Source organism: Prionailurus bengalensis, chromosome C1 (genome assembly GCF_016509475.1).
Source record: "Prionailurus bengalensis isolate Pbe53 chromosome C1, Fcat_Pben_1.1_paternal_pri, whole genome shotgun sequence".
NCBI classification, from domain to species: Eukaryota; Metazoa; Chordata; class Mammalia; order Carnivora; family Felidae; genus Prionailurus; species Prionailurus bengalensis.
Genome location: NC_057345.1, coordinates 11,320,726 through 11,338,010, shown reverse-complemented (window position 1 = coordinate 11,338,010; position 17,285 = coordinate 11,320,726). Strand labels below are relative to the sequence as shown.

The 17,285-nt window shown below is 46.3% G+C and overlaps 1 protein-coding gene across 3 annotated transcripts in view; it reads right to left on the bottom strand.

Annotated features, from left to right (window-relative positions):
- Nucleotides 1-17,058, bottom strand: part of LOC122479967 (protein DDI1 homolog 2) — a 39,211-nt gene extending 22,153 nt beyond the window's left edge. The window contains exons 1-4 of one of the 3 annotated variants that reach the window (XM_043573831.1): nucleotides 16,684-17,058; nucleotides 8,947-9,076; nucleotides 5,344-5,580; nucleotides 3,399-3,525 (exon numbers count right to left, since the gene is read on the bottom strand). In XM_043573831.1, the coding sequence (XP_043429766.1) occupies nucleotides 3,399-3,525; nucleotides 5,344-5,580; nucleotides 8,947-9,076; nucleotides 16,684-16,821 (632 nt within the window). In that variant the 5' untranslated portion in view covers nucleotides 16,822-17,058. The remainder of the gene's footprint in view (nucleotides 1-3,398; nucleotides 3,526-5,343; nucleotides 5,581-8,946; nucleotides 9,077-16,683) is intronic. The other 2 variants (XM_043573834.1, XM_043573832.1) reach the window with 2 other exon arrangements.
- Nucleotides 17,059-17,285: the final 227 nt, after the last annotated feature.

The window sequence follows — 17,285 nt, the reverse complement described above, 5'->3', positions numbered from 1 at the left end:
CTCGAGAGAGTAAGAGTCAAAATCTTTTAATTCTGTAGAATGTCAGAATCTCGTGAATGCTTCCGTTTTCACGGGGATTTACTGGGTATCTGGGTATGCGTCCTATGTCCAGTGCGTTAAAGATGGTTGGCAAACGTAAAACACAGAGGTTTCAACTGTCCTGCTGCACCCACTGCTTCACCTCCAAGACTGGGTTTTCTACCTGTAAACGAGGGGGTGGACTCCTACTCCAGGACTGCTAAGAGGGATACGGCCATCTACGACACGATGTTAACAAAAGAGCAGATGCTGGGAAAATGCACACACCTCTTTAGCTACCTGTCTATCACTTGGAAAACCACACACACACACACACACACACACACACACCCACAGTTCACTTGGTCCAGCAAACCATTTCTTCAAACATTAGACAGATTCTAATTCTTAAACGAGAAAGGGATGTAAAAGGGAGTTCCAGCTTACTTCTACATCTCCTGTCTCCGTTCCCAACCTCCTTTTAAAAACATCACCAAACACTACCAACATTAATGGAAACGAAGGCAGGCGCTGGGCAACGTACCCGAAGACTGAGATACTAACAGAACAGGGCCCAAGATTGGGGAGAAATTATAACCGCAGGCGAGGGGCTAGCACATTACAGGCCGCCACCTGTGAACTTCTACGGGAGTGCAGCCACACCACTCAGTTCCATCCTGTGGGGTCATCTATGGTCGCTCTGATACGGCGCTGGTGGACGGGAGTGCTGGTGGCAGAGACAGCACGGCCTGCAAACCCTACGATCTTCACGGTCCGGCTCTCTGTGGACGAAGTTGGCGGAGCCCTGTTCTAAACTGCAGTGCCTGTCCTTTTCGCGGTAATACTCCACCTCAAATGAACTGCTGGCTTTAGGAGTCATTCTGTAAAATGCATGAAACTTCTCAGAAAGTCCAAGGCACCCTCATTTAATTTAGTTGGGGAAACATGCGAGCTATTATACTCCAACGTATACATACGCTGAGGAATCGCTGGTGCAACATACCAAATAAAACTTCAAAAGGCACTTGACAGAACTACACAGCGTTTCTCTTTTGTCACATTATTAAATTTAGAGATGAACTAAAATTAGTTGTGTATTCCTGACCTTGCGTTGACTCCAACCAAGATAAATTTCAGCAAAAAATCTTCTGAGATAATACCAGTCGCTTTGGCTATTCTGGGCTCCGTACGTATGTAGAGTCTCTTCAGAGGCACAAGGTCTTCTTGAAAAGACTGTACGCGTTATCCCATTTCCTTAACCTCCCCGGGCCCCCCTCGAGCTACACAAATATGCCTCATCTCATGGCTACTCTGCCAACAGTGCAGGGTCAGAGTTCGGCTACGATACCCTCCCTCCCACCCACCACTCCTGCTTCTGGATGGAACACATCTATTTTGTTTTTTTTTTTAGAGAGCGAGCGAGCACGCAAGACCACACGCACGACTTGTGGATTCTCATTTCTCTCTCATCACTCTACGGGAGAGACTTTACATCTCTTACTTGAGACATTTCTGGTCCATAATCCTTCACTTGAGAAAGAGAGAGACAGAGAAAGTGTGGCCACAGGGGGGAGGGCAAAGTAGGGGCAGGGAGAGAGGGAGGGTGGGAGAAGGAGAGAAGAAAGAGAGATGAAGGAGAGAAGAAAGAGAAAAAGAGAGAGAGAGAGAGAGAGAGAGAGAGACAGACTGTCCCAAGCAGGCTCTGTGCTCAGCATGGAGACTGACACAGGGCTCAATCCCATGACCCTGGGATCATGACCTGAGCTGAAATCAAGAGTCGGACATTCAACTGAGTGAGCCCCTGAACACATCTATTCTTGAGAATTATGTCAGGTTCCCTTACAACTGCAATGTGGTCAAGTTCAGAGAACACAAATTTCTTCCTATTTCTCTGGGTAGATTTACTTAGTGAGATGTTTTTGGGTTTTTTTTTCCCCCAAAATATTCATATACTAATATACTGACGCAATTAATGGGGACACTTAATCAACAAGAACACAAGTGAATGGCTAAGGGCTAGCAACTGATTCCGGCATACAATTTAAATGTCCCTGATTTCAAATGTAGTCAGAGAAATAAAAGATAAAATAACCATTATCTGACTTCTAAGCTGACAGTATAATGTAATGACCAAGTCAGGCTTCATTCAAGTAACCAAAGATTATGACAAAGAACACAGTTCTTCTTAGCTATGCAGTGGTTCCCCCTTATCTGCAAGGGATACATTCCATGACCCCCAGCAGATGCCTGAAAACACAGACAGTACTGAACCCTATACATACTATGTTTTCTTCTATATATACACACCTATGATAAAGCTTAATTTATCAGTGAGGCCCAGTAAGAGATAAGCAACAGTAATAAAACAGAACAATACTCTGTGGCAAATGTTATGTGAACGTGGTCTCTCTCAAAATACCTTACTGTACTGTACTCACCCTTCTTGTGATGATGGGAGATGCTAAAATGCCCACGTAATAAGATGAACTGAGGCGAATGACACAGGCCTTGTGACACTGTTGGGCTACTACTGACCTTCTGATGTACCTGCTCCTGGACTGCAATTAACCACGGGTAAGGTGAGGGACTACTGTGCCAAAGCCTTCACCGTTCGCAACAAACACGACATGGGGGTGGGGGGCAGCTGTGCTTTCATTCTAACGGACTGACCACTGACCAGCATCGTTCTTGTGACTCACGATGTGACTGAGGTTGGCATTAGCATCATTATACCTGCTCTGGCCCCACCTCTTATGATGCTGATCCATCTGGCTGACTGGGGAACAGAGCACAAGCCATCTGCATTTTTAAAGCTTCCTGTGTGATGCTACCTTAGCCCCAGGTGCGAGCCACAGCATTAGGGAAACTGGAGCTGGAAATGTGTCTGGCAGTCTGTTTATCCACGGAGGCCAGCTCAAGAACTGCAGAAGGAAAACAGACCCAGGACTACAAGGGCCCATCCGTACAGGGCTCTCTAATCCAATCATGCTCAAGCCTGGGTTTAATTAGGGCTTGTGTATTATGTGTAAGGATTGAGATTCCAATCAGCCTGTACAGACAGCCTAACAGTCTCACCGAACTGGAGCTTGTGCGCAGTCCTGGGGTCATCGACCCCAGGTTGATGGGCTTGCTCTAATGATGCACCGCAGGCTAGTCCGGGAGTCTTCATTAAAGTCCCCAAGGTAGGTACCCGTACTTTGTAATGTTAAATGCACACATGAGAACGGAAGAGGAGAGTGACCGAAAAGGCTGAAATTACTATCTCACATACAAAACAAGGACGCTGCCTCAAAGTAGATGCCCGACTGATACCAGGTCACCTGTCACATTTGGGAAATCTGGATTCTCTAAAGCTTGCTCTTTAGGTAAAGGGTCATTACCTTATATCTTCCTCTATTTTGGCCTGAGCTTCAAGATCAAAAGGGTCGGCAGAAAAGAGACGAATCCTTTCTTGCTCTCTCCGGGCTCGGTCCTGTTGCTGTCCCTCCAGGACCCTAGAAAATTTCTCTACAAAAACAACAAGGGGGACATCTTGAGTACCACGCTATTTCCATTCTCTGTTAGTACTTTTCCAGATCAAATCGTTTCTCAAAATACAACTATAAAAGATGCAGAAAGGATGCCTAAGAATTATTTTAAATGGGCAATTACACTTACTTGCTATTTCTGAGGCAAGACTACGTCCCCTAAATTCAGTGTCAAGAAATAAAGTATTTTCAAAAGTCATCTATTCCGGTAAGAAATTATCCGTCACACTGTTTCTACTCAGAGGTAACAGCATTTCAATTTAAATCAGCAGAAACAGCCATCTGTGTGGCAGATGAGTGACCCCACTCCTCTCCTCCCCGCTGCCCCCATTAACCTATTACGCAGAACTAAAACAGAGCGCGACCACAGGGCACGGAGTCGGTGGTGCCGTCGCAGCCCTGCGTGGGGACAGAGGGCAGCCACACCTGCAGCGGCACAGCACAAGGCGTGGGCATGACGAATCACCGTGTTGTGCCCCCGCGACTCTACCGCCAACACCGCGTGTCAGCTACGCTTCGATGAGAGACGACAAGACCCACAGGGCACTACAGCCCCGCTTTTCCTGCCACTCCCTTGAGAAGACCCCCTGCCTTAGACCAGGGACGTTACATGCAAACTACTGTCAGTCCACCTACAGGACCTCGTGAGTAACAGGCAGGAAAATGAGCAAAGAGAAAATACCGCTTGCTATAAAATGTAGGTCACAAGAACCACCTTAGTCTCGCTGTTTCTTAAATGAGGGTGTATTTAAATGTATCAAGTTCTACGTGCCACCATCACGGTCTTTGGCGATTAGATATGTTGCGGAAGAAATTAAAGACACCAAGATAACGGTCGTATGAGCTATCAATACACACAACACGAAGGAATCTAAACCACATTAAGCTGACAAAAGAAGCCCGACATGAGAAGGGACATACTGTGTGATTCCATTAACCCGGAGACTGAAAACACGGTTATCAGAACGGCAGTAGCCCATAAGGGGCGGAAACTGACCAGCAGAGGACATACTGGAATTCGGGAGCGAGAAAATATTCTATCATCTTGACTAGGGTGGCGGCTCCAGGACTTTGCCAAAACTCAATGAACTGTATACTTAAAACCTGCGCATTTCTGTTAGGTAATCATTACCTCAGTTTAAAAAAGGGTCAGCTGAACAATGAGCTATTGAGCATCTGTTACGCTTTAAAATGTAATCAGCACAGTTGCATAAACCCAGGAGTAAAACTGGAGAAATTTACAGAGAAAAACTTGATTCATCGAGCTGACTAAAAACAAACATTCTGCTTAACTCAAGAATGGCTCAAACACAGCAACAAGCTATTGGCGACAACCGACTATCGTTAATCTTGGGGTGGGTGAGAGTCAGAGGGCTCCGTTTTGCCATACGGGCTGATGGCACCGGACAGGTTTTCTGTCCCTAAGAGCATTTCACCCGGCCTCAGCTGGCTTACTGGTGCTCTCTTCAACTGAGGCTCCCACCGAACAGGTTAGAATACCAGTCCCTAGGTTATGCGCCGTGAAAGTAATTTGGGGCAACAAAAAACCGTCAGTGGAGGAGGCTGCTCGAGCTGGATTTCAGAACTCTGTGCTGTTGCAAAATTGGATCCCGACCGCCACTCAACTCCGCCTCTGGCATCAGCATCACTTTACCTCTCGGAGAGCAACTGGGCTGCTCGAGAGATCACGTGACCTGGCGGGCTGAACACCCCCGTTGCTGGAGTTTCTCCAAATCTGCCGCGACACCACTACTTCCCCTCAGGTCCGCTCGCCAGTCTTCCACGTCGATAAGCTTACCAAGGTCTCCACTGAGCAGAGCGTCCGCCAGGGGTGGATTGCGCTCCTTTAGCAAGGACAGCTCGTGCGGGTTGGCCAGCAACATGTCTCGGAGCAAGGCTGGATTGTCCAAGCCCTGAGGAGATGAAGCTATGTCTCCGGGAGATGAGTGGGACTGCTGTGCTCCTGGTGGCCGGCGCTGCCGGGAGCCTGACGTGCCAGGCACGGCTATGCTACGGAAGTCTATGCGGGGCAAGTCTGTTGGGGAAAATCGGTTCAGAGTTTACTTCCAGTGACACACAAGAAGGGCACAGCGGAACACTTGCTGGTGAACGGTATACGGTAAATGGTAATTGCAGACGTCTGACCTTTCCTCCGCGCTCTCTCACGCTGACTGAATATAAACACTGCAGTCTGAGTGAACCCACAACCAAGAACAGAAAAGGGGTGCAGTCAATGGTAATGACCCTGGATTTTTGGCTTCTACGATATCCCAGAAGACATAACAAGCTTTTACTTACTTGTATTTTTTTTAACGTGTATTTATTTTTGAGAGATAGAGACAGAGCATGAGCGGAGGAGGGGCAGAGAGGGAGACACAGAATCCGACGCAGGCTCCAGGCTCCGGGCCGTCAGCCGAGCCCAACGCGGGGCTCGAACCCACGAACCGCGAGACCGTGACCTGAGCTGAAGTCGAACGCTTCACTGACTGAGCCACCCAGGAGCCCCTACTTATTTGTATTTTTTAAAAATTAGGGGCGCCTGGGTGGCGCAGTCGGTGAAGCGTCCCGACTTCAGCCAGGTCACGATCTCGCGGTCCGTGAGTTCGAGCCCTGCGTCGGGCTCTGGGCTGATGGCTCAGGGCCTGGAGCCTGTTTCCGATTCTGTGTCTCCCTCTCTCTCTGCCCCTCCCCCGTTCATGCTCTGTCTCTCTCTGTCCCAAAAATAAATAAACGTTGAAAAAAAAAATTAAAAAAAAAAAAATTAAAGCTAGTCTTAATAAACATAACCACATAAATCTGGATGTGATTCTTGAGAAAAATCCTAGTTTGTTTTGACATTTCTCAAAGGGCCCAGACACCTGGGGTAAAGAATACTATACAAACCAAGTGAACTGCATAAATTTCAGATGTAAAATTCTACAAGTCTCTGCTAAACATACTGGTTCTTGGAACTTACACTTTCATCTGGCACCATGGCTAACGCCTCTCACACCCCCGGGGAGCTAGCAGGTGTAATCGTTTCACAGGAGAGACCAACAGAAGAAAAGGAACTTGCTCAGGTTTTCGGTGCTGAGGTCACCAAAAGATAGAACAGATTTGGAGGCTACAACTCCTGGGTTCCATAATCCAGGCTGAGCTGACCTTATTAAAATGAAAGGAAAATAAAAGGGAGCCTTACACAAAGGACCCACGTATTATAGGATTCCATTTCTATGAAATGTCCAGAATAGGAAAATACAGACACAGAAAGTAGACTGACGGTTGCCTAGGGCTAGAAGGCTTGGAGGCAGATGGGGAGTGACTGCTAATGGGTCCAGTTTCTTTAGAAGGTGATAAAAATGTGCTACGATTGATTGTAGTGATGGCTGCACAACTGGGAACAGACTAAAAATGAACTGCACCCCTTACATGAGTGAATTGTATGGTATACGAATGATATCTCAACAAAATGGTTACTTAGAAAAGGAGCTTTACCTTTAAAAAAAAAAAGGTAGAGCAGAGACAGAATTAGGGGCTAGAACTGAGCGAATGTGTATCTCCTCAATCCCAAAAATGTGCCTGATGGTCACTCCTGTTTCAAGTTGAGGCTATCCTGAAGCTGTTGGGAAATCAACTAGAAGGGAATCCTTTTTTTTTTTTTTTCCTTAATGCTTATTTACTTTTGAGAGAGAGAGAGAGAGAGAGAGAGAGAGAGAAAGAGAGAGAGAGAGCGCGTGCACAAGCGGGAGAGGGGCAGAGAGGGAGACACAGAATCCGAAGCAGGTGCCAGGCTCTGAGCTGTCAGCACAGAGCCCGATGCGGGGCTCGAACCCATGACCTGTGAGATCATGACCTGAGCTGAAGCCGGTTGCTTAACCGACTGAGCCACCCAGGCGCCCCTAGAAGAAGGGAATCCTTAAACTCAAGTATCATTCTGCCTCTTTAGCATGGGTTCAACTAGCCACTTCCTTCCAACAAACCTCAGCTGGCAGCTTGTGTGTGTGTGTGTGTGTGTGTGTGTGTGTGTATACACACATGCGCATGAGGGAGTTAATCCATACCAACCAGCAACACATATATGGGTGGACCTTCTCTGCAGGGTAAGCAATTTTTATCTTTAACCATGGTAACACTTATCTTGAGAGTCCATTCGCTTCAGAGTAATTCTGAAAAACTTGTTTACCTGAACGACTAGATCTGCTCCCTTCCCCCACAGACTGGCTCTCTTGTCCACATGCGACAGTACAGGAAAAAAAAAAAAAAAAAAACAACCAGCAATTCTCCAGAACTAACAATTTCACCAAATTAACCAAAGGAAGATTTGTTTTGGTTTTTTTTTGACTGACATGTTCAAGTCACAACTCTTTCTAAAGTTTAACAGTAGACCCAAGGGACTAATGTAATCCCTATCTGGGAGGAACAGTGCTTGACGGTCTCTTACAGCCCCAGTTTCGGGCTGAATGGATGCACTGTGTTCTAAGCTGGCATGTGTCATCATCACCCAGACACTCATCAGCTGGAACCACAAACTTTAAACCCACTGACCTAGAGACTAAACAGTATTTAAGAAATCTACCTGAAGACGGCAGGGAATGGAAAACACTATTACATTTCATTCAAGGGTTCCACATCAGAACCCTGGCCACTTTTTGTAGATCGTGAACCCCTCTGAGTATCCAAAGAAAGCTACTAACCCTCTCCCTATCAAATGCACACATGCTCTCAGCCATGCAACTGTGAGTATTTATTTCAGGGACACAGAAACGTTCTAGATCCCAAAGCACAGATTCCAGACTATAAACCCCTATTCCTGATAGAACACCGAGACAGGTAAGTTTCCTTTCACATGATTAACACGGCTGGTGGGCAAGGAGCAGAATCTGGTGGTCCGGCTGCCTAATGTTCATAAAGCTCAGTACAATGGGAAAAGTACCACGTTTTAGTTCCCATGCCTTCACTTATTAGCTATGTAACACTGAAGACGTCACTTAAAACTGGAGCTTTGTCTAATAAGGATAACACATTATAAAGAGGAATCTCCTCCCCTACAACCGTGATCCTGTGCAATGTGCATGCAGGTGCCTGGCTGACTGTAAAATGTTCCACACAGGCCCGCTAGCTGAGGGCCAGACACGAAGCAGCAAAAGTCAGTCAGGAATAACAGGCATAGATGGCCTCTTAAGTCCTTCCCCAGGATACAGTTCTCATCGATCACAACAGAAGCGAACATTTATCGAGGGCATGCTGAAGGCTGCGCTATTCTCACAGCTAAGAAAACGGCCATAGGGAAGTCAACCCAGCCAAGGATACAGAGCAACCAAGGGGCAGAGTCTGTACCCCGGAGTCTGAACCCGAAGCTAGTCCACAGCTCTGACCCACTGCATTATGCTGTCTCCTGATGCCTGTGTCAGGGATGTCTTACTTGGGAACTGCACTGGAGGTCGAGGGTCTGCATTCTCCTTCTGTCGTAAAATCACGACATCCCCATCTTTCAAGCCGTAGGAAGCCAGCGATCTGTGGTTGTCTGTGAGGGGTCTTTCAGCATAGACGATCTACAACCAGAAAAGAGTTCACCATATGAAGCACTGAGAAATAACATGGAACAAAGCAGGAAGACTACGTACAGTGTCCCTTTTCACCAGATGTCAGTCCCAGCCTGCTCAAAACCCTCCAATGGTTTCCCATCACACCTGGAATAAAAGCCTAAATCCTTCCCGTTACCTGCTAGGTCCAACAATTTGGTCCCTGGCTCCCCCTCTGACTTCATTTCATACCGTAATTGCTGCTCCCTAAATAATGGGATCAATTTCCCCCTTGGGACTGTTTCACTTGCTCTTCTCTCTACCTGAAGAATGTTCTTTCGCCAGCTATTTCTTTTTTAAGTAAGCTCTATGCCTAACATGGGGCCTGAACTCAGGATCAAGAATTACGTGCTCTACCAACTGAGCCAGCCAGACGTCCTCCCAGCCACTCTTTATTAAGGTCTCTGATCAAATATAACCTTTCCAGAGCCCTTCACTAATCACCCTATTTAAAAACCCTCTCATATTAAGTATCTATTTCTTTTTACTGTTTATTTTTGAGAAACAGAGCAAGGGGGGGGGGGGCGGAGAGGGAGAAAGAGAGAAAGAGAGAGACAGGGAAAGGGAGGGAGGGAGGGAGGAAGGGAGGGAGGGAGACAGAGACACAGAATTTGAAGCAGGCTCCAGGCTCTGAGCTGTCGGCACACAGCCCCACACGGGGCTTGAACTCACAAGCCATGAGATCATGACCTGAGCCAAAGTTGGACGCTTAACCGACTGAGCCACCCAGGAGCTCCTTAAATATCTGTTTCTTTATTGTCTTTCTGTTCCACTAAAATGGAAGCTACCTGAGGACAGGAATTTGTTTTGTTTGCGTAGCTCAAATGTCTTTTTTTTTTTTTTTCTTGTGACAAGAACTTTTAACATTTACTCTCTTAGCAACTTTCCAGTATGGGATACAGTCTTGTCAATTACAGACACCAAGCTGCATATGACATCCCAATGTATCCATTTTTCAATGATCTTGCACGCTGGCAAGTCTAAAAGTTTTCCAAATACTGCCTGTTCTGCATTCTTCCTTCTCTTCTACTGGATCAGGGATGTACTACTAACAAAAACATTTTTTGATGTGCAATCAAACACTGAAAAAATCTGAGAGCATAAGAGCAGGTGAAACACTGTGCTGTAGGAAAAAAACGGAGAAAGGGCATACTATAGTTTAACCACAAAGGAACATAAAACCTATCCTGCACCATTACATACTGCAGAGGGGTATTCAGAATAAACTCAGGCTTTGAAAGGTTTTCTTTCAAAAGATTTGCTGTGCACCAGGCCACGTGCAAGCTGAGGAACCTGAGTCCCGTCCTGGCTCTGACAGTGGCCGCGTCCCTCCGCTGGTCCTGGCTTCACATTTCCGTTTGTCAAGCAAGCAGTTGGGGCTAGATAATCGCTACAGCTGTCCCTTCCAGGTCGGTCTGCTACACTACCATTTTACAGTGCTTCCTCACATGTCCTCACAGCTCTTGCAGGGAGACTGCCTGACACGCAACCTGAAAAATACAGATTTCTGCTGGGAAAAATGATCTGTCATATCTGCTCTCAGAATCTCCACTGACATGAGAAATAGAACCAACAGGAAACCGAATTTCCAAAGCCAAATACTTCTGGGGGTGCACAAAAAAATGGACTCAGAGCTCATAGGGCCGATTACACTTCCTAAGTTCTATACAGTATTAGAAAACGTATCGTTGGTTCTTACCCTCAACCTGCAAAGTTAAAACATGTTCCAGCAGTCCACTGGACTGTCACTGCATCGATCCACTCACACTCTGCTATTCTCCCTCATGTAACCACATATCGCGTGGCGAAAGTACAACAGAATCAACACAGACTGTTTGCAATACAACCCGCGAGCCGCATGGTAACTTGTGGAATTGTTGCGAAAACTACCATAAATCAGAAGGGACAAGTGTCCCAGCTGAGGTGTGCACCCAGCAAGAGGAGGCATGGCAACAGAAATGCCACGCAGGCGGCTCTCACAAGGTGGCCTCAACACAGCGCAGCCGCCTTACAACAAAGGTACTGGGTGGTCCACGGCCCGCTCCTTAATTTTCCAGGTTCAGAAACTCAACCATCAGTACGTGCAGAGATACAATCGGTTGACACATTTTAACTGTACTTACAGAAGCACATTTATCTACAACAGGGAATCAAACGCAGAGCATCAAAATGCTCCTATCCGGCAGCAGACTTGTCTTCAAGCTGGCAATGCTAACCTGGAGGGGCCATATGAAGACACGGCAGACACAACCACGGCTTGCACTTGTATCGGAACGGGTTCCCACGGTCTCCCGCCTCATCCTACGCCCTCTCATTTCTAGGTGGGCATTATTCGTCCCATGTTGCAGACAGGGAAACAGAGTGCGGTGACCTGAGACTACACAGCTTTTAAGAAGAGAACTAGGGCAGCTCTTTCTGCCCCCAGGTCCGAGCCCTGTGCTTTGATAAAACCACCCATTTTGTACCAAAAAATAAAGAAAGAAAAAAAATAAGAAAATAAAAAAAGGAAAAAGAATAGAACTAGGACTGGAACACCTGCCTGACTCCAAGAGCGGGAGATCTTCCCTAAGGACCACATACAACTTCCCCAAACCGAAGTCCAATGCGGCCAGCTCAATTAGCTGGTGACCTGAACAAGAGCTAGTAAGCCGTCTGTCACCACTGAGGGCCTATGCTCACCAGGGGAACCAAAACCCTGTGCACCACTCAGCGTATCAATGTGCCCTGAACAGGAGGAAGGACCACTGGCGGCTCCTCACTCAGGACTTCCACGTAAATAAAAACTCCACGATGTTCAGTGGACATAGTCTTTCCTCAGCAGACGCTGTAAATTTTTTTTTTTTTTTCTTTAAATAAAGACAGCCTGGGGGCTCCTGAGTGGCTCAGTCAGTTAAGTGTCCAACTTCGGCTCCGGTCATGATCTCGGGGTTGGTAAGTTCGAGCCCCCACGTCAGGCTCTGTGCTGACCGCCCAGACTGGAGCCTGCTTCGGATTCTGTGTTTCTCTCTCTCTCTCTCTCTGCCCCTCCTCTGCTCGTGTTCTGTCTCTCTCTCTCTCTCCCCCCAAAATAAATAAACATTAAAAAAAAAAAAAAAACTTTTTAAAATAAAGACAGCCTGATGTAACAATAAAAGTTTAAGATCCTGGTAATAACTACCACCAAACACATACATGGCATGTGGAACACTGCTATCTTGCCCCATTTCCTAAAAATACTAGACTGAAGAATGTGGGTGAGGAGCAAAACATTCTTCACTCTGACAAAGCAGCAGGCGTATTCCATTTTAGTCCAAGGACGCAAATGAAATAAACAAAAGCTTAGCTGAAATTATAACTGCCACAAAGAACCGACTTCTTTTTGTTAAAACAGGCTTAAGAGTCTAAGAAAGACGATTATTGTATAGCTAAAGTCCTATAAGAAATCTGAATGAGTTTCCAGCTCAACAAGAGTGTACCATCAGACCAATGGTTTCACATTTCCACCAGTCAAAACAAAGAGTTTCGGTAAGGCATTGGTGATGCTTTCCACCATAATATCCAACTCAAAGGCCACAAAGCTAAAAATTCTGGTTTTGCCAGTTATGAGGACACACAACAGGACAATTTACACATCTACAAGTCTCAAGCTGCGAAACTGGCACACTGCTAGCACTTACTCCAGAGGCAGCACCCTAGAGACCAAATTCTAAGCTTAATTGACATTTAACAATAGACTAAAACAACTCCAAGACCAACAACTCCATCACTAAGCATGAGGTCAAATGCCTTCTAGTCTTCAATCAACAGAAATCGTAACAATACGTTTCTAGCAGTAAGGACCATCAACTGGCCACAGAATATTTGGACTCACATCTGAATGACTCCCTAATACTATCTATCATTAATTGAAAACCTACTATGTGCCAAGTGATCTACATATACATCTCATGCCACAGCTTGACTTTTCCAACCCTTCTGGAAAACAATATGGCAACAGTTACTAAAAGCCTTTCAAAAGACCTGGCAATTCCATAGCTAAGAATACATCCTGAGAAAACAATCAGAAATGAGGACGAAGCCTTAAATACAGATATCCATGGAAATGTTACTAATAACTGCTTCCGATTCCCCCAATTCAAATGCCCAGCAATAGGCAAATTTTTAAATAAACTGCGGTACATCTGTATTACATGCCCATTAAAATTATAAATTTGAAGAACTTGAAATGTCAGGGAAAAATGCTGACAATGTAGCTTTGACTGAACAAAGAAAGTTGAAACTGTTGGTACAGTTCAGGGCATCAGGTTTAAAAGTTACATTGTAACCAAAGAAAAGGAAGAAAGCTTAGGAAAAAAGATACACTAAGAAGTAAACTGCAGTTGTTTCCGGGGTGATATGATAATAACTTTTTCTCTCTACCTTTTCCTATAAGGTACAAATTCTCTAAAATGAATATGCAGTATTTATCAGAAAAAAAAACTCACGAAAATTACCTGCAAAAATAAGTATGTCAAAACCAGCTACAATAGAAAATTTCAGTTTCCACTGCTTTAAAATAGTGTTTTACAAACGACAAATCACGCTGTGTACAGAGCTGCTTTCCCAGGATCATACAGTTACTGCTATTACTTGGCATTTACACACGCCTTTTGAGAGTCCTTACACATTCTGCACACGTTTTTACCACATGCCACCTACAGGGGTAAATTATAATGATGTTTCAAAAATACAAAGACATTAATTTAAAGTGAAGCTAAGTTCTGATAATTCTTTGAAGTCTGCCCAGCCAAGTTCTGCATCAAAGCATCAAACAGAGCCATGACCGGCTTCCAAGCCCACACTTGTATTAAGAGATGGAACATGCCCAGCTTTAATCACATGTACAAGTAGAGATAGTTTCTATTCTAAATTTGTTATCATCACATTATAACTACTATAATCAGACTAGAGCTGTTAAAAAGTAACGTCTTTTCCAAGTGCATACTTATGCACGACTGATGCTGATGTGAAAGTGTGAATTCTAAACCAGTGATCCCCAATGTGGGGCAGGCATGCGAAACAGTTCTTTAAAGATGTGGGAACAGAAAAATATTAGAATTTTCATTTCCATTCATTTTAGTTCATCCTTCCTTAAACGCTATCCTATGGTTGTTTATAATGGACATAAGGTTATTACTTCACTCATTGATGTTTACGGTTATTCTATACATATGTGCGCATATATACGATGCATATAACATTAGTTCATGTTTATAATTTATTATATGTATCGCAAAGATGTTCCAAAACACTGTACGCAAAGGGAAACCTGACTGAAAAAGTTTGGAGATCCGTGGTTTGGACACACCGTGACAGGAAGGAACAGCCAGGAACCTTTAAAAAAAAAAAAAAAAGAAAGAAAGAAAGAAAAAGGAAAGAAGAAAAGAAAAAGAAGAAACTCCCTTTAGAAATGGAGGTGAAGGAACGAGGACAGAGAAGGTAAACAAGAATGAGCAGAGCAAGCAGGAGGACTAGAAGGGGAAGAGGAGTAACACGGGAGAACCTGGGCGGTGAAGCCGTGGGACTGGGGGCCTCAAGTAAGCGATGTATTTGTAGGTAAAACTATAATGATGTTTACCGTTATGATCTGGCGAACGGAAATGACTCAAGTGTGTGTCTAGGGTGGATCCTGTTCCTGCCTCATGGGCAAGGCAAGCAACTGAAAAGACAACCGACCACCAGACATCTTAAAATAGATACTGTGTTAGGTTACAATGGAGCCAACGGAACAAACTTGAAACAGGGGAGCTGTTTACAGCTGGGTAATGCAGGCTTCACAGAAGTTGGAGCCCAGGCTTCCATATGCTAATTTGGCTTGGGAGGAAGTAAATGCCCAAATGGTGACCTAATGAATAAGAAAGAATTTGTGGAGTTAGCCTAACTGTCCAATTAGTGAGGTACTCCTAACATCCTGAGCAAACAGAGGACTGTGCCTGCCTGGACCATACAACGAACGGTCTTTTCCATCGGTCTCTTCCTTTAAATTTGTTACAGCCCGTCTCAAAAAGGGCAGGAAGAGAGGCAATGCCACTTTTCATCTTCTCCCAAGCCCAAATAACGATGAGACCAACTTACATTTTCATTTTGTATTCCCCCCGCCAGCTGGTGATTATAACCAGGGTAACAGAACCGGAGGGTAGCGAGCAATTGAAAATGCCACCTTCAAAAATTTCAGAATTGTGTTTACTTCCCTACTTAAACTGTCCTTCCCTAGTTTTTCACGTGAGGGATTCATGGGCAGGAACTGGCTCCTCAGTTTTTAGAAAACATTTGCAAAAAAATTCCTTTTACCGATTTCTTTGTAGCTTCTGCAGCTTCAGTCTGCGTATGTGACACTTTGCATCCTGAAACCTATTCTTTCTTGATATTCAGCTTTATGCCAAGGTTCTCAAGTTCACATCGTGTAAAGGAATCATACTCACTTCTGAACAAAATATTGACGCATCTGTTTATCACAATAAAGGGCAGAACACGCTGCAGTTGGGCAATAGTTTTTGGAAGTATTTCATAACTGCAGTACAAAATCAGGGTTTACATTCTGGGGCCCTGGAGGACTTCTATAATTTTCTCAACGTTTAGACCATGTCCTCCACGGTCTACTTATCAAGTCGAGATTTAAATGTTTTCCTGTAAAGGCCAGAGTTATCGTCACCGATTCTGTTTGGTGGCAGCTCAGGGCATTCTGAGAATAAATTATGTTGCTCCTTTCAAATAAATGTAAGAGCAGCTGAATTTCCTTCCAGCATGGTAGGGAAATGAAACAAGCAAGCAAATCACACTGAGAAGATACCAGGCCATTTTTACGAAAATATCCTCATAAAGCTCTGAACTTTGAACCCACCCAAACTCTCAATTGTGGCCTGAAATAAAGAAGGATTCTGGCCTACTACCAGCGAAGAAACCAGAGAAACAAACAGCTTGAAATGAACGAATAACTACCTTTTTTTTTTTTTTTTTTTTTTAGAGAATTTAATCAGAAATGCCATGCGGTAGGGAAAAAGGTACACGGCATTTCCAAATGCCTCAAAACAAGGTAATGCAAGTCTCAAACTTTTTCCTTCACTAGGAGTGCAGATCTCTACATTTAAAGGTAAATTACGGCTGCTTAAGCAGGAGCTCTGTCCAGAACACCAGACGAACACCAACCTACCCCAGCGATCCAAACTGGTATTTCTGGTTGGGGAAGTAGAATGTATGAACTCTTGCAGACCTGGAGCTGCTTCTTAGGTCCACAACACCCCCAACTCGGGATTATTAGGGGAGAAGGGGCCAAAGAGCCAGAAGGTGGGAAGGGCCGCCCAACAGTCCACGCGCCCCTCGGGCTGCAGTGGGTGCGTCTGCGGTCAGGTTCTCCGCTCCCTCCCATGGCACCCCACCCCACGCTCGGAGTGTGTGGGGGCAGCTACCGATCCCAGCTCCCTCCCGGACGCGGGGGCGAGCTGGGAGAGGCCATCCTGCTCCCCCACCCCCAATTCCCCACCAGCAGCAAAGGGAGGGCGTGAGACCCCAAGGCAGGAGGGTCAGCCCTGGAGAGAGACCCCGCTCGCTGCCCGGCGTACCTGGCTCTCGGCTGCGGGGATGCCGGACTCGAGCTCGCACAGCGCGCGGAAGTTGTGCAGCTCGAAGTCGGCGTCGACCTGGAGGGAAAAGGTCACCTCGGAGAGGTCCCTCCGCACACAGTACACGGTGAGCAGCATGGCCCGGGCCCGACCCAGCTCGGCTCGGCCCGGCCTCGGCGCTGGGCTGCGGGGCGGCGGCGGGGCCTGGCTGGTGCTGCGGGCGGACGGCGCGGGCTGCTCGCTCGCCCGCTTGCTCCTTCCCTCCCTCACACACGCTCAGTGACTCACTCCCTCCCGCCCTCACTACCAAGCACGGCCGCCGCCACCCGCCTGCGACTCCGTCTGCCTGCCTGCCGGCCTGCCTCCCACCGCTGCCGCCAAGCGCGCCAGCCGCCCGGCGCCCCGCCCCGCCGCAACGCGGCTGCCGTAAAGCCCGCCTGGCCCTCTCGGCCGTCGCGACGCGGCGAAGGGGCGGGCCGGGAAGAGGGAGGCGGGCAGCTGGGAGAGGATTGGAGGGGCTGGGGGAGAGGGAGGGAGGAGGCAGGGCGAGAAAAGGAGAGAGAAGGAAAGGAGCGAGGAGAATCAAAAATGCACCAACTGAG